At 41.0% G+C, this 15,923-nt stretch overlaps 1 protein-coding gene across 11 annotated transcripts in view; it reads left to right on the forward strand.

Moving 5' to 3' along the window:
• LMO7 (LIM domain 7) overlaps window positions 1-15,923 on the forward strand; it is a 130,104-nt gene that overhangs the window by 45,008 nt on the left and 69,173 nt on the right. For 10 of the 11 annotated variants that reach the window (XM_029960966.1, XM_018071112.2, XM_018071117.2 and 7 more), the window contains exon 4: window positions 12,887-12,993. In XM_029960966.1, coding sequence (XP_029816826.1) covers window positions 12,887-12,993 — 107 coding nt within the window. Of the gene's footprint in view, window positions 1-12,700; window positions 12,789-12,886; window positions 12,994-15,923 lie in introns of those variants that run through there. The other variant, XM_029960969.1, reaches the window with a different exon arrangement.

The following is a 15,923-nucleotide window of genomic DNA, read 5'->3' on the forward strand; positions in this document are numbered from 1 at the left end:
TTTTCAAAGCACCTCTATTTCCTAAGTTCATTCCTTTATGCTGAATATCCTCACTATTTTCTGTTGCTGTTCACCTCCTTATCTTTAATATAGCGTTTATATTGGTCCATGCTTTCTGTCTTCTTGCATTATATATATGTATTTAAAATAATTGTTTTCTAATCTTAAACTCCTGCTCTGTGAATTTGACTAATATGGGCTACATTAGTAACATTAATAGTAGCTTGTCTGGTATGAGAAATTGAGTCTAAGAGAACTTCTCCTCCTTTCCATTCCTCATGAAAAATGAGGAATGGCAAATACACAAATACATGGACTAAGTTACATAAAAGCTGCTGCTGTTTGTTTTGCTTCATTACCAAACACCAAAAAATGTGGACTTAAACCTTCTGGTTTTGCAGCCACTAACAGTGTCCAAAAAGGCTCATAAGAAATAGCCTCATAAATTTTGGTCACAATCAAACTAATGAGCTGATAAGCATTTGATGTGCTCTGTTTGTTTGTCCAACTTTTTTTTTTTTTTTTGGGCAGTGATGAGGGAGTAATACTGAATGATGTGGAGCGCTGCTATTTCTTCTGAAAGTTTAAGTCACCTTTTTGGAGAGTAACAGAACACATAACAGCTCATGCAGTGGCTGTGGGCTCTGCCTTGACTCCTGTCTCCATTGCCCTCTCCTGTGGCTGACCTGGGTCATGGGATTTTGATTTGTCAGTGGCCTGTACGTTCAGAAGTACAGTTTGAGTGCATATGCAGCCCCGCTGCTAAGAGTGAAGCTGCATTTCATTTTCACCTGGAAGCTGATAAGTCTGGTATTGCCTTTCATAAGGCAAGGCACAAGATGATATATGTATTTTTCTGAAAAGTTGGTAATTTCAACATGTAAACAAAAATACAGAAGCATCATTGCCTGTTTTCTGGATGAGTATGCTGAGCAAGTTTTTGAGGATTTCAGAAAGACAAGTATTACTTGGCATAATCCTTACTTACATGAGGGGAAATTCTTGTTTTGCAAGAGCAGTTGGTGTTTCTCATGACTGAACTTCAGTATGCCTAAAACTAAGAGGAAGAGGGAGAAAGTGAAAGGGGATATGGTCTGACCAAACTCCTGCCTTGCATCAAACATGCTCTCCTTTGTAAGACAGTCTATATGTTTAATGCAGGCTCAGGAGCACTTTGGATGGCAGAAATGAGGCCAGGTTCCTTTTTTATAGTAGTAGTTCTTGTTCAATATCCTTCTAATGCTACAGGTAACAAAACTTCTCAAGACTGTTATTTTTTCTTGTGGGATGCAAGCGATTTGTAGGAAAAGGGAAACATTGTGCTCATTTTTTAAAAGGGTAGAAAGGAGGACCCTGGGAACTTTCAGTCTGTCGGTCTCATCTCTGTGCCTGGGAAGATCATGGAACAGATCCTCCTGGAAGTTCTGCTAAGACACACGGAGGACAGGGAGGTGACGCAGGACAGCTGGCACAGCTTCGCCAAGGGCAAGTCCTGCCTGACCAACCTATTGGCCTTCTGTGATAGAGTGACCACATCAGTGGACAAGGGAAGGGCTACAAATGTCATTTATCTGGACCTCCGTTTACTTCTCTAAAGCCTTTGACATGGTCCCCCACAACATCCTTTTCTCTTAATTGAGAGAGATGCATTTCATGAGTGGACTATTTGGTAGATAAGGAATTGGTTGGATAATTGCACAGAGAGTGTAGTGGTCAGTAGCTCATGTCCAGATGGGGATTGGTGACAAGTAATGTCCCTTAGAGGTTCTTATTTGGACCAGAACTGTTTAATGTCTTCATCAATGACACAGACAAAGGGATCAAGTGCAACCTCGGCAAGTTTGCAGATGCCACGAAGCTGAATGTTGCAGTTGACACACCTGAGGGACAGGATGCCATCCAGAGGGACCTGGACAAGCTTGAGAAGTGGACCCATGGGAACCTCATGAGTTTTAATAAGACCAAGTGCAAGATGCTGGACAAGTGCAAGTTGGCGCAACTTCACGGTATCAATACAGGATAGGAAATGAAGTGATTGAGAACAGCCCTGCCAAGGAAGTCTTGGACATACTGATTAATGAGAGGCTGGATGTGATCCGGCAATGTGCGCTTGCCTAGAAAGCCATTTGTGTCCTGGGCTGCATCAGAAGTGTGACCAGCAGGACAAGGCAGGTGATTCTCTCCCTCTGCTCTTGTGAGACCCCACCTGGAGTACTGCATCCAGCTCTGGGGTCCTCAGCACCATAAGAATGTTGACTTGTTGGAGCAGGTCCAGGGGAGGGCCATGAAAATGATCATAGGCTGGAACACCTATCTGTTGAAGACAGGCTGAGAGAGTTGAGGTTACTTAGCCTGGGAAGAGAAGGCTCTGGGTTTCAATATTTAAAGAGTGCTTATAAGAAAGATATAGACAAACTTTTCAGCAGGACCTGTTGTGGTAGGACAAGGGGTAATGGTTTTAAACAAAACCAGTATAGATTTAGACTAGCTATAAGGAAGATTACTGTATTACCATGAGGGTGTTGAGACACTGGAACAGGTTTCCCAGACAAATGGTGGATGCCTCATCCCGGGGAACACTCAAGGTGAAGTTGGATAGGCCTCTGAGCAACCTGATCTAGTTGAAGATGTCCCTATTCACTGCAGGAAGGTTGGACTAGATTGTGTTTAAGGTCCCTTCCAACCCAAACTATTCTATGATCCTATGCTATTAATCTGAGAAAATATTTTTTCACCTGGGAATTGACACAGCATGGTAGTTCAAATGTACCCATCAAAGTATTAAGTTTCTCACTCAATGAATTTTAGTAAGATTTTATCAGTGCTACAAAAAATTCAATTGGAAATTAGTATCTGTGTTTCCACTGGCAACTGAAACTTCTGAATTTTACTTCAAACTCTTAAGCAGATATTTCTACAAGTTTGGGAACATGATGGACACTTTAACTGTGGTATGAAGCATTTTAGAAACCTGATTGTTTTGCTTAAGAAATTAAGAAAAGTCTTGCATCTTATATAAGAAGTTTTTAATGTGTCAGATCTTGGAGTACTTCACAAAGAGCTCTTTACCATTGTTTCAGTTCTATACCTAAAGACAGTAGAGTGTGGTTAGTGGGAGTTTTAGTGGCTTTTCTGAGGTTAATCATCAAGTCAGAGTAGGATAGGGGTGAAATTTTGACTCTCAGTCCAGTTCTTTCATAGATTACAGTGTGAACAAAAAAAAAAAAAAAAGAAAAATTAGCAAATGTCATGAGTAATGCAAGGCCTGATAGGAATGTATGTCAAACTATAAATCACTTCTGGTACTCTTTTTGCTGTCTCATGGGAAAGAGGAATGTGGCTTGTATAGAAATACTTCTGTTAGACAATTAAGAAAAAAGAGTTGTGTGCTAGAAAGGAAGTCTGGTTATTAATAGTTGGAGATGACATTGTTTTGTATGTTTCAATGCCTGATAGTGGGAGTATGTAATCTCGGCAGTGGTTTGCTGATGTTTTGTGCCCTTCTGCTTGAAAACATATGGTACATTTCAGCCTTGGTTCTGAATTTCCTTTAATTGTTTTCTGTTGCTGCCTAAACACTTTGAAATGTTGGGTGTGGGGAAAGAGAAGGTTGATGTAAACTCTTTGTGACATTTTTAGTAGCTGCTCAAGACATCGATTAGGGAGAATGAAACCCAGACTCTGGGTTGAACTTGACAGATTTTAGGTGAGTGATGATGAAGTGAAATGTATCTAGAAGACATCAGTAAGGAGAAATTGTATGGGTGCAGGCACCAAGAAATGGTTCAGCTACACACCCTGGCCTCTTGTCAGGGGACAGTAAGTGCTGGTTGATCTCTGTGAATCAAAAGCAGTATTTTGGGACGCTTTAAATGAGATGAAGTCTTCCAAACTGCTGCTTTCAGTGTTTTACTGAGATGATATGTCAAAATCCTAATTAATTAATTAATTTTAAAAATATTGTCAACTAACTGTAAAATAATGATTAGCAGCAACAACTTTCTAATATGGAAAATTTTCATCCCTCCTCCTGCTCTAAAGCAAAACTCTGAAAAAGTATGACCCTTTTTGACTCAACTTACCAGCAGTTAACAAAATACATAACTATGGTTGCCAAATAAACTGCAAATAATTTCCATTTATCAACTCAATCAGCTGTAGTCTCTAGTATGCTCTGTCATTTCTGTGCTATTTTTATTTTCTTAAGTAACTGATGACTGTTTCTGTGTTTGTAAAGAAGCATTCCTTCCGAACTGGAAAAAAGAAGTCAACCACGTAGAAAAAGTACACACCTTAACTCATACATGTGACATTCATAATCTGATTTCTCCTGCCTTTGCCACAGAAGTACAGATTTGAGATTTCTGCGGCAGTCAGTGTTTATTTGTGTTAAGTCTTCGTAAGCTGGACACTAGAGTACGTTCCCCCCCCCTTGTCAGATATTTATCAATGTGCAGTGCTTAAAATTCATGGCAGTTTTTAAAGAAAGTATATGTTAATTGCAGCAGTGATAACTTTTTCTGTGTTATCAGTGGTGGAGCTGTACAGCTATGCTATTTACCCCTCTCTTTGGTGCAAAATCCTCATACCACATTTTTTAACGCCTGTCTGAACACCTCCACGCCCATGTGCCTACTGAGTCACCCTCCTCCAGTGATGTATGTGAAAGAACTATTAAGTACGATGCCAACACCAAATGCTGCCAAATGCAGGGTGCTGAGCTGCTGCTTTCTGCAGGGCAGTAAAGCTGGCTTTCTGCAGGTCATGAGGATGGAGAAGGACATGAAAAAACCTGGCACTGATGCAGGAGTTCAGGTGGGCTGCAAGGCAGGTCATCTCCAAACCCACTTATTGATTGGGGATGCTGGGAAGGCTTCTCCACAGCATAGGATAACCCCATGTAGGGCAGCAAGGATTAAATACAGTACTAGGATTTAAGAAAAAAGATGTCTGGCTCTTGAAGGAAGCAAAGCTAGAAGAAACTTCCAAATTTTCTCCTGGGAAGACTGAAATACTAAATGATAGGCTAGAAATCAGGGGCTACTAGAACTGAGGATCTGAGGCTCTGTTTCAAGCCCTGTGTATACAGGGACTGAATTTCATCTATATCGAATTGTTAACCTCTGTGAGCAAAACAAAAAACGTATGTATACAAATTAAAAAAAGGGGGTGGAGGAAGAAATCAAGCTCTGCCAAAACTTTGTGTTTCAAGAACAAGAAGTCTTTACTTTTATTACTCATTAGGTTTCAAGGGAGTTTCACCTTTAAGTGGATTACTGTCATTCCAGTTCTGTGTAGTAGGGTGACTTGGCGCTGGAGTATTTAACACTCTCCACTTGCAAAGTCTGTTTTGTATAAACTGTTCGGGGCGTAAGGCGCATCACTTGATTTTTTTTCTGTTTTTTTTTCTTGACTTTGACTGGAATGTAACTAGCTGGTGGGAAAGTTAAGGCTTGTCTAAACAAGGAAGTAGCCCAGGATGCTTCTTCCATACTGGCTTTCCAAAGCTGTGCTTTCTTTACAGTAAGAATGCCTGCAAGTGGGTAAACTCTATTAACTAGACACGTCTGCCAATGTTCTGCACTTTTGTCCTTCTCCATTGCAACTGAACTTATTTGGCAGTAGTGACATCCCAGAAACACACCTGTGGTTTACAACCTGATCACTCTCTTATCAATAAAAACTCACTTGGTACACATTGTTGCCTTAATATATGGCTGTAACGTCATAGTGAACGTTATGCTGTAGCACGGTTAGAGATATGGGCCTGGGAGGGTTTTTGAGTCATTGAGGACAGTTGACCCTTTCTTGTGTAAAGCACCTCAAAAGCTGTCAATTCAAAAGTCCTGTTTAAAAAGAAAAACCAACAACCCACATTAATTTATGTTGTGTGTTTTCCTTAATCCAGTTATTCCTGTTGCAAAGAAACTGTGGAGCTCAGTGCTGCAAGAGGTTGCAGGTAATGAGGTGGGCTGGGCTGAGATGTCTTCTGCTGGCAATTACACATGGTGGTGGACAGTGCCAGGAGCTGAGTAAAAAATTCTGGGGAAGATCCTTAAATATAAACCTACGTCTTATAGAGGTCCATGCAGCTGCAGTCATTGCAGATGGAATTGGGGTTTGGGGGACAGATGGACCTTTTTGTCCAAAACCAAAATGATTCTTTACCTAAGACTGCTTCAAAATGTGGTTTCCATAATGATTGAACCCCGAGACTCTCAAGTTGCAATAGTGAGGGGGAATGTGCCTCTTCCTAGCTGATCTACAGTTATTGATTCTTACAGCACCAGGGTAACGGGAAAGTTTGTGCAAAAGTTTCATTCCTTCATTCTCGCAGCAGGAGCACCTGCTTTTTGACAGGAAAGCTGGAAATGAATCACTGAAGATTTAGTATCTGTAATCATGTATAGAGCTAGGGCAGGGAATCCCTGTGTCAAAGATCACAGTAATTTATTGTTTTACCCATTGTGGAAAAACAAGGAAGGGCGCGCAGAGGGGAGTGGCAAAGCAATTAGCACGGTTTCTGATCTTTGGCCAACACAGTGCTCTGTGCACTCTGTTATAGGTGGGATAATTTACTGAACAGAAGCCCTGAGGTCACTTCAAGTCAAATTATGTCTGCAGGATGATAGTTTTAATTACTATTTTTAGTTTGGGGCCCAAAAAGGGAGGAAAAAAGCAGTTTAGGTATTCTATCCACTTCTGCTTTCAGTTGAAGGTTTTTTGAACCTGCTAGCCTTTAGAGAAGTACAGAGAGCTGTACGAGCTGGGATCACAATCTGCAGATGGGATGAGTGGGTGATGGGCACCAAGCATCTTGACATGCAAGGCCAAGGAGGTAATGGGGAGTTTCTGGCTCCCAGGCCTGTGGTCATACCACATGGTTGATGTTCAGGCCTATTCCCTCCTATCCTCTCACCCCTTCTGCCACCACCTGCAAGTGCAGCCAGAGCTAATGACCGAAACGTACCTCCAAGGAAGAGCAAGTTACCTAACTTGTTCAACTAGCTCCTGCTGTAGGTTTCTTTCCTTTTACCCCACCTGTGAATACAAACAATGCGTAGCTGAGCAGTGATGCTGCTGCAAAATGTAGCTCTAAATTCTGTATTAAACTGACTTGAGCCAACTTGAGTGGTCACTATGATGCTGTGTCTATGAAAAACATTTTCTACTTTGAAAAAATAGCAATTTTTTAGAATGGAAATAACCCTTACTTAAGGGAATGAGGATGCCAATAAAGAGGGTTTGTCATGAATACAGAGCTGAGGGACACACTGTAAGCTTTCAAGATGACTCCAAAAGTCTTCATAAATGCAATACTAAGAAAAATGTTTGTTAAATATGATCTATTCAGTTGATTTTCAGAATTCTGTGGCCAAAAAATGCATCAGTTTCTCTTTCAAAATGTCAAAAGCATTTGTTGCTAGGCACTATAGATACTTGGTGGGGGTTTTTTGTTGGTTTTTTTTTTTTTTTTCCAAAGCCTGGAAATTGAAAACAACTTTTTGCACCAAGTCGTGGTCTGGATGATGCTGTAATACTTTCATGCAAATGTGCTTCATAGTCCTGCAGGCATAGGGTGCCATCCCCTTCATACTGTGGGAAAAAAACACAAACCTTAAAATCCAGGCCCCCTCCCTCCCCCCTGCAAAACCCACCCCTTATCCTCTCCCCCAAGAAAAAAACACACCATCCTAGAGCTTGAATAGCAGTGTAGTAGAAATAAGGGCTTTGACTGAAATAGCGAGTATTTGCATCAGAATGGGAGACAACCTGGAGGACTGTCTTCATCTGTTGACCAATGCAACCAGGAAAAACAGAAAAACACCATATTAATCAAACTGTTTTTCACCTAGTTGCCAAGCGACTTGAAAGATGTGCCATAACTTGTATGCCTACGAGATGCTGCGCTTTGGTGCTTATGTAGGGCTTCAGAGAAACAGTTAACTAGGAAGAAGACAGGCTTACCACACAGCATGACTGCACCCTAAAGAAAGCAAATGTATTTACACACTTGTTTAAATTAATATTCCTGTCTCACACGGATAATCATGCAAATGAAGGATTTATTTTTAATAAAATTGCAGCTCAAATACACAAGCCGAATTTGGTGTGATGTTGTGCTGCATGTAAGTAGTCAAAATAAGATGGTATTTATGTGGAAATCTCTTTTAATTACCTTTTATTTCATGCTCTTTCACATTGGACATTTTTAAAATTCTTTTTCTGTTTTACACACTGTATGTCCCTTCTCAGGTTGGTGGTTTTGATTTTTTTTGTCCCTTACTTAAGGTCAACTCTTTTTTGATCCTTTTTGCATATTTGCTTTTTTCTTTTCTCTCACTTTCCTGTTCTTATGTTAATTCTTTTTTTCTGCATTTTAGAAGCGCTCTTTTTCCTCTGTTTTTCTAGGTGTTGAGGAACCTATGTACTTCCCCACCACCAGCACCTCACCAGTGCTCTGTCTTCCTTTTCAAGTTCTTGCCACAGTGACATACATTAGGAGCTGATTACAGGCACAACACAGAAAAAATACCCCTGCCTTGATTTTTACTCTTTAAAAATTGTTATTTTTTAAAGGAAGGTGTCTATATTCTTGTGTATTCCCATACAGTGACTGGCTTCTTTCTTCTTTGAAGTCTGGAGGGTAGTGATAGGAATGAAGACCCTTCAATGGCAGCTCTGCTCTTCCCATCCCATTCACCTGCTGGAGGCGCAGAGCTCTGGTGCAACCCCCTAGCCCCCTGCCTAGAAGCAGAAGCAGCACTGAGGACCAGCAAGGATGGACAGGAAAGCCTTTGCTCTTTCCTCTCCTCATGTCCATGAGGTTGCACAAGTGAGAAAGGCACCTGCTCTACTAGGACACTGGAAGGAGGATGTGGACCACAGTCTCATTTTCAATATTGACATGACATCTTGGCTCCTTCTCAGCATTGGTTAGAGGGAGATGCTTTAGAAATGGGCAGAGAGAAGGTTTTGTGCCTGGTGATGCCCCATGGGGACCAGAAAGGCAGGCGCACAGCTGAAAGTGTGCAGTATTGTTTGTCATCTCCCCAAACAGCAGTATTTAAATGCCTGCTCGTGGATGACCTGCTTCCCACTGGCAGCTCCGTCTCCCGTATTACGACTTTGCAGAGCTTTTGGGTGTGGTTCACTTTGAAGTTTGAGGCAAAAATGAGATACTGAGCGGTAATCGTTCTACCTAGTCAGTGTTCTATGTGGTGCATTTATTATAAGTCTGTAGAGCATGTGGGAAACTCAAGTTGTGCTGGGAACATCTGAAATGCTCTGCTGTTTCATCATGCACACCGTTTGGGGGAAAAAACAGCCCTTCCCACAGTCTCATTCCAACCTCCCCCACCCCCTCTCACTAAAACACTTAGAAGTATTAATAGCATACCAGAAATGAATTACAGTTGAATTTTGTGGTTTAGACTTCAGGCTTTATTTTTGTTGTGATGTAAAACCTGTAATTCTACGACGCTTATGCCAACTTCAGATGCTCACGGAAATGCACAGATCAAGCTCTGTTAATAACATGAACAAAAATGAACTAAATGATTTTATCCCTGTTAGTTCAGGAGCTTTCTCTATTAATGGTCAGAACCTTATGCTTTCTTCAAAAATATACTTGATCTGCTTGATGATGAATCATTGCTTTTGGACTGGATAGCTCTTCTCTCCCCTTCTGGTTTTGCTTTTCTTGTGCTGATAGGTGACACCAGTATTGCCTCTTGTGCTCCATTGTATTGGTATAATGGAATCAAATTCTCCAGTTTTTCATTGTATTAAGTCCCTTGTCTTCCCTCATCATCATAATCCTTTTTCTTTGCAACTCTGCTAATTTGAATCTGTCTTAAATTTAAATGGTCTGCCCTCACTCATAGAGACTGGGAATACCTTGGTGACAGAGGAGAGTGCTGGACACAAGTATGAATCTTTCTTCCTCAAGCACATCACTTTGATGACTTTCAGCACCTGAAGATAGCTCTGGTGTATTGTGCTTCTCCAGGCTTTTGAGTTCTGAATGTTTAAAAAAGAACCATTTTTGTTAAGTGTGGTGAGGTTTGGATTGCAGTATACCCTTTGAAGCTGAAACGGTAGTGACCATTAATGTCATTAAAGTACAGTTGCATTGGTAAAAGGCATAGTGTAATGGCTTCTATATTTGAGTGCATTAATCACTGAAAAATGTTCCTGTTTGCATTTCTAATGACATATCTAATTGTAAGGTTGATAACTTGTCATTTCTTTCTACTTATTTCTGTGGTGCTATTTAAGATTCATCTTCACATTCATTATTCTGGTAGAGTTTAAAATGGCTGCTAGCTATTTTGAGACCTGTAGCTTTGCTGATTTACTACAATGATTAGGGACAGTCAAGAATAACTTGGCAAGGATGGTATTTAGAAGTGCTGATCTGTTTAAACAATACCTTTTTGTGTCAATATCCAAACCTGAGCAATAGCCACTTGTGTGTCATCTCTTTATGCTCTGAGGGTCATTTCCAGGCTCTGACTGGAGCAGAGCTGGTGTTGGGGCACTAACTTACAAGATGGCAGGTGTGATCAAATTTCTGACTTGGGAGCTGGTGGAAGGGAGATTCTGAACCATGTTTTATCCTGCATGTGAGTGCCGTGACTAGCTGTGTTCTGCCTCCCATGTTATCTCCCCCTGCCTCTGGCCCCATTTCTGAAGGTCTTGACTCCTCTCAGCGATGATGTTCTCAGGCTGTGTGATTTATCAGGAGGTTGATGTTGATAGGTTTAGTTGCTGAGACACCTTCAAAATTAATTCTCTCATGTGCCAACAAGCATCCACTGATGAGCATCTCCTCTGCTTTGTTTTCATTGCTCTCAGGGTGTAGGCAGCATCTATTTCTCTAAATCTGACTCTTCTTCCTTGTTTACCTGCACAATATGCTCATTTTCTGCACTTAACTAGTTGACATAACCCATTGGTTTGGGAGTTTGCTCTGAGTTTTGGCTACAGGTCAGACCAATCAGACCATGTTGCCTTCACTGGTGTTGGTGTCACTTCAGTTCATTGCCTTGCAGCTGTTCATTCCTTCTGCTGTGCTGCTTTCTTCTTGTGCCTTACCTACCAGTTTCTTGGACTCCCTAGATCCCTTAACACTGACCTAATAGCTGTTGTTTAATAAATAGTTTCTCTTCTTGTACTGGAACTGTAGCCTGTGACCTCTTCCATGCAGACGAAATGATGCCTTTTCAAGTCCTTGGGGTTTTGGTACTAATATGACACTCAAATATTAGGGGAATAAAGTTGACACATCTCGCCAGCTTTCCCCATGTGGCATGAAAAGGAGAAAAGGGGCATTGCATGGAAAGGAAAAGTAAATGCCCCTTCTGAGGCTGCACCCCACAACATGAAATGCTACCTTGCCCACACGTGCAGGCAGCCCTCTGGGCACTGCAGGTCCTAGTGCACAGGCAGAGGTGAGGTTGCCTGTCCTCCATCCTTTCCAGCCCCCTCCTCTCACCTACCACCACATCATGTGTCCCATCATTGTCATAGTGTTGCATCCCCCTGCAGCAGAGCAGCCCCCACCATGGCACATCGCGCATCAGGCTTTGGGGCATAACCTTCATGCTGTGAGATACTTGGGATCTTTCAGATGTGGTAACACAGAGCCCGCAACCTGCATGGGGAATAGCTTGTTCAAATATTTTCCTTGAATGAAGCCTTGTTTACAGACTGATAAGGAATACTAGAATCCCAGGGACCTTCAAAACAGAAGGTTGTGGGGATTCTTAGGTTTGGTTTACTTTCTGAAGTCTCTATTAGAAGCAACTCTTGTTTTCTTTGTAGATTTTTTTTTTTTTAAATAAATACCTAATGAAGGAATAATTGTTACATCTTGTGATTGTGTCAAAAAAAAAAAAGTTTAAAGTGTATTAAATTCTTAAAGCAGAGCTTTTCCACACTGTGAAACTCTGATACCACTACCTTGACTTACAAACCCTTAATGGCAGGGCTGTGCACAGTTTATGAATTAAATAACTTTGTGTACCTTTTCCTTTGGCTTCCAGCTGAAGGGAGCAAGTGCGCAAGAGGGCACATTCTTTTGTTGTTGATAGCATTCTGCCTTAACGAGAAGGAATTTCTTGCTTATTGCCTATTGTTTATGAAGTGGAAAGGGAACACAAGTTGTATAATATCTATATATATCGTTGGAATAATTCTTTTTTAACATTTCCCTTGTGAGTCAGTTGATCCTAGAGCAGGTGCAGGGAGTGGGTGCTGCACCTATATTTTGTTATAGACTGGTGTGAGGTTGGGGCCGGGGAGAGTGGGGGTGGGAGGGGAGGGCGGGAAGGGGAGGAACTCCAAGGAGAGAAAAAACCCCTCAAGTAAAGCAGCAGCAGTCCTGAATACAGTTTGGTTTCTGTCTCTCTGGAGCTTTGCTCAGCAACCAAACCCAGACTCCAGGTGCAGTGTTCCCTCATCAGTCTGTGAGCATAGAAACGGCATGTCCCTCCTCTTCTCCCTTCCCTGCCAAGAGTTTCTGGGTGGTGAATGTCAGTAGCTGGAGTTATTTTTAAAGGCAAGAGGTGAGGCTTGTCGTGCAAAGCTAGGAAGAGGGCGTTTGTTTGCTGAGCAGAGCTGACATCAAAGTGGAGATTGCTGCCTACTGGCTCACCACTGCCTTATGCCAGGTAATCTTTAACATACCCCTCAGTCCCCGAGATCGCAGCCCAGCCTGCCTGTGTGTCTGTGAAACGACCAGCGTTTATGATCCAGAAGATTGCTTTTTCAGTATTATTTACGTGAGCTGGACTTTGACATTTAAAGGCTCGCACTAATCATCTTGCAAAACCTGCTTAGTGCTTTTAACTAAGCAACTGCTTTCTACTTCTCTTTTCAGGATAATATAAATGTTTTTCTGAAGGCGTGCGAAAATATTGGACTGAAAGAAGCTCAGCTTTTTCACCCAGGAGATCTTCAGGATTTGTCCAATCGAGTTACAGTCAAGTGAGTTTTGTGGTTTTATTTTCTCCTTTCCCTTCTCCCTCTAAGGTCTTTCATGGTCTTTTTTTTTTTTTTAATTTGCCTATGGAAAATTCTTCTTTTAATCTGGTATGAGCAGTTCTGAGTACTGTGGTGAGGGTTTAAGCCTTGTTAACACTAGTAGATAAGACTTGCAAAAGTGTTATTTAAAAAATGAAGTATTATTATAATACTTACCTTAGAAGCAAACTAGTTATTAATGAATATTTACAACATTTAATATGAGATGGAAACTGTTCAGGTTATTTTAGACTTGGAGCAAAATTAACTGTTAAATGATATGGAAAACATCACTTATCTTTATGTTTTGTGATTACGGATGTAAAGTCTGACAGGCTGAGGTGGTACTTCTGATACTTATCCATATGGATTTGGGGTTAGGTACGGTGTTCCTAAAGGATCGCTGGTCTTTTCACTCCACGTATTAATCAGATGTTTGTCACCATATGCCGTGTCCTGTGTCAAGGGGGATGTGCGTGTGTGCGTAGAAACTAAGTACTGAATTGCACACAGGCTAACTGTCATGTTTACGGAGAAGAGTTTTTCTGTGAAATAGCAGTGGTTTGGTTCTGAAATATAATTAGTGGATTCTCATATTTCAGGACTGCTGTGTCTCCTAATAAGAATTTTATTACCAGTTTCTGAGAGATTAAGGTGGAATTTTACTATATAGACAGGTGTTTTAAGATAAATGTGTTGTGGCAAAAATCATCCTGGGACATCTAGCTTTGTTACAGTATGAACTGTTTTTATTATGTTGGTATAAAGGCTGAATTTATTGTCTCAAAAAAAAAAATAAAAATAAAAGCTTTAGTGAGTTTTGCTGGAAACCTGTCAGGTTAAATGTTAAGTATTGATCCCTGACTTAAATTACCAGTTTTATTAAAGAGGAACAGACAGTAATCCTTCTGTAAATACAAGGTAAAAAAATACTGTGAAATGACATGTAACAGCTTTAATTAGAAAGAAATCTCTTGTAGGTGGATCGGGTGGTAGAATGTTGACATGCTCTCTCCCTGGTTTCAGAATGAAAATTCATACTGTTTTGAGGTCTGATACTTGATATGGCAATGTGTTTTCCAATCTTTGAGTCATACCCGAAATGTAATTTCTCACTAATCTGGTGTTTAGGGACTTGGCACCTTTCCAGGATGTTGGTATTCTCTCTGCTCGTTCCCCACGTCATGCCAGAAGCCGGAGGGTTGGTAACCTCTGCCATGCTTAAATTATCCACAAAGCCCTTGCTAAAGTTATTTTGGTGGAGGTTTGCTCTGAGGGTAGAGCTGGGAAGAGTTGAAGGCGGTCAGGAGTTGGTCTTCCAACAGTGTCAATAGCGACAAACTGAAACTTTGGGGAGGTCGAGCTAGCAAACTGTTGTGCAAGTTATGTTGTCCAACTTGTCCCTATGTTAAACCACGGCACCCAAGTGAGGTCAGCCATGAAATTCATCCAGTGTATCTGTAACTGAGGTTTTTTTGGGTCCTTTCAGCACCGCCAGTTCCCTTCCCAGCTCTGTGAGCAGAGAGTAAGGCTGGAATTTGAAGTTGTCATGAAGCTAAAGAGGTTTTACATCATATCTATTCAGCAATGGTCTAATTAGTGCTTTTCAAAAAAGCAGATTTAACTATTGAGTACTTCTTATGGGCAGCAATGCGGGGGGTCTGGGTTAGCATTGAAAGAGCTGCCAGCCATATAACCATGCTCTTTTAATTTATTTCAGTGTAAGTTTGATTCTCCACACATTATGTATCATATGACAGTCCCACAGTGTGTATAAAATGCTTACAGAGTAATTTAAACCTTCTGTATCTGAGCAAGCTGTAAAATGGTACTCTAACTGTACTAGCACTTTTTGATATGTTTAGGAGGTTGAAGAGGGACGGGAGGGAAATTTTATTCGAAGAAGTGAAGGAAATAAGTTAGATGAGGATAACTTCGTCCAGTGGAAAGTTAATTATAGAAATAATTTGGTTACCCAGAGGACAAGTTAGTCTTCAGAGGATTTTCAGAGGATTTTATTTCTTGATAATCTTTCAGGATTATCAAGAGAGAAATGCTCTCTGATCAGGAATTTTGTCTGATGTGTCCTTTTATTATTTAATAGAAATAAATAATTTCATACATTCAAGCTGAATTACAAATGTCTTCAAAACTTGAAGGATGCTAGGGCTCAGAAAAGGGGTACTATTTCATGTCTTGCTTTTGTGTTTTCCTCTGTTAACTCTAGTTTCACAATTAGAAATAAATAATTCCTTCTCACAAAGAAGGAAAACTTTTTATCTGCTTTTATAAAAGACTGCATGTATCTTCTGGCTTTTTGACATTCCTAAGCAAATTCATTTTGCTGCCATTACCTGAGGCTGACTGCCCACATCTTAAACCAACTGCAATATGTTGTATGGGGTAACATTAATGTGTGCTTGAAGCAGTGTGTATTTTGATACCTCAGCAGGACTGCTGTGTTCTGCTCTTATGCCACCATTAGCATATGCTTTTTATCTACCCAAAATAGATTAAATAAACTGCTGCTTAAAAAAGTCAGCTTCACAGAGTGGTATGGCAGAGAGCAGAGCACTGGTAGGATACATGTATGTACTGTCAGGCATGACAAGGTGCCTGATTTGCTTTAGATGTGGAAAATAGATAAGAGGAGGGTGCCATTAAAAGGGTGGGTCCACTTCTGTTTCTAAGGATGACATGAGAGTTGTCATCTTACATCAGAGGAAAAACAGTCTCTCACACTGGCTGGGAGGTTGCATCTCTGTCCATGTTGCACTTTGCCTTCTGTAGACTTTTTTAGTTGATCAGGCACCTCTGATGGTGGGAAGGTCCCCAGGAGGAACACCTACCTTTTGAGGGGGATGATCTCTGTGAAGAGGTGTCCCATCTGCTTC

This window comes from Manacus vitellinus, unplaced genomic scaffold (genome assembly GCF_001715985.3).
Source record: "Manacus vitellinus isolate BGI_N305 unplaced genomic scaffold, ASM171598v3 scaffold_2_pilon, whole genome shotgun sequence".
In the NCBI taxonomy this organism is placed as follows: domain Eukaryota; kingdom Metazoa; phylum Chordata; class Aves; order Passeriformes; family Pipridae; genus Manacus; species Manacus vitellinus.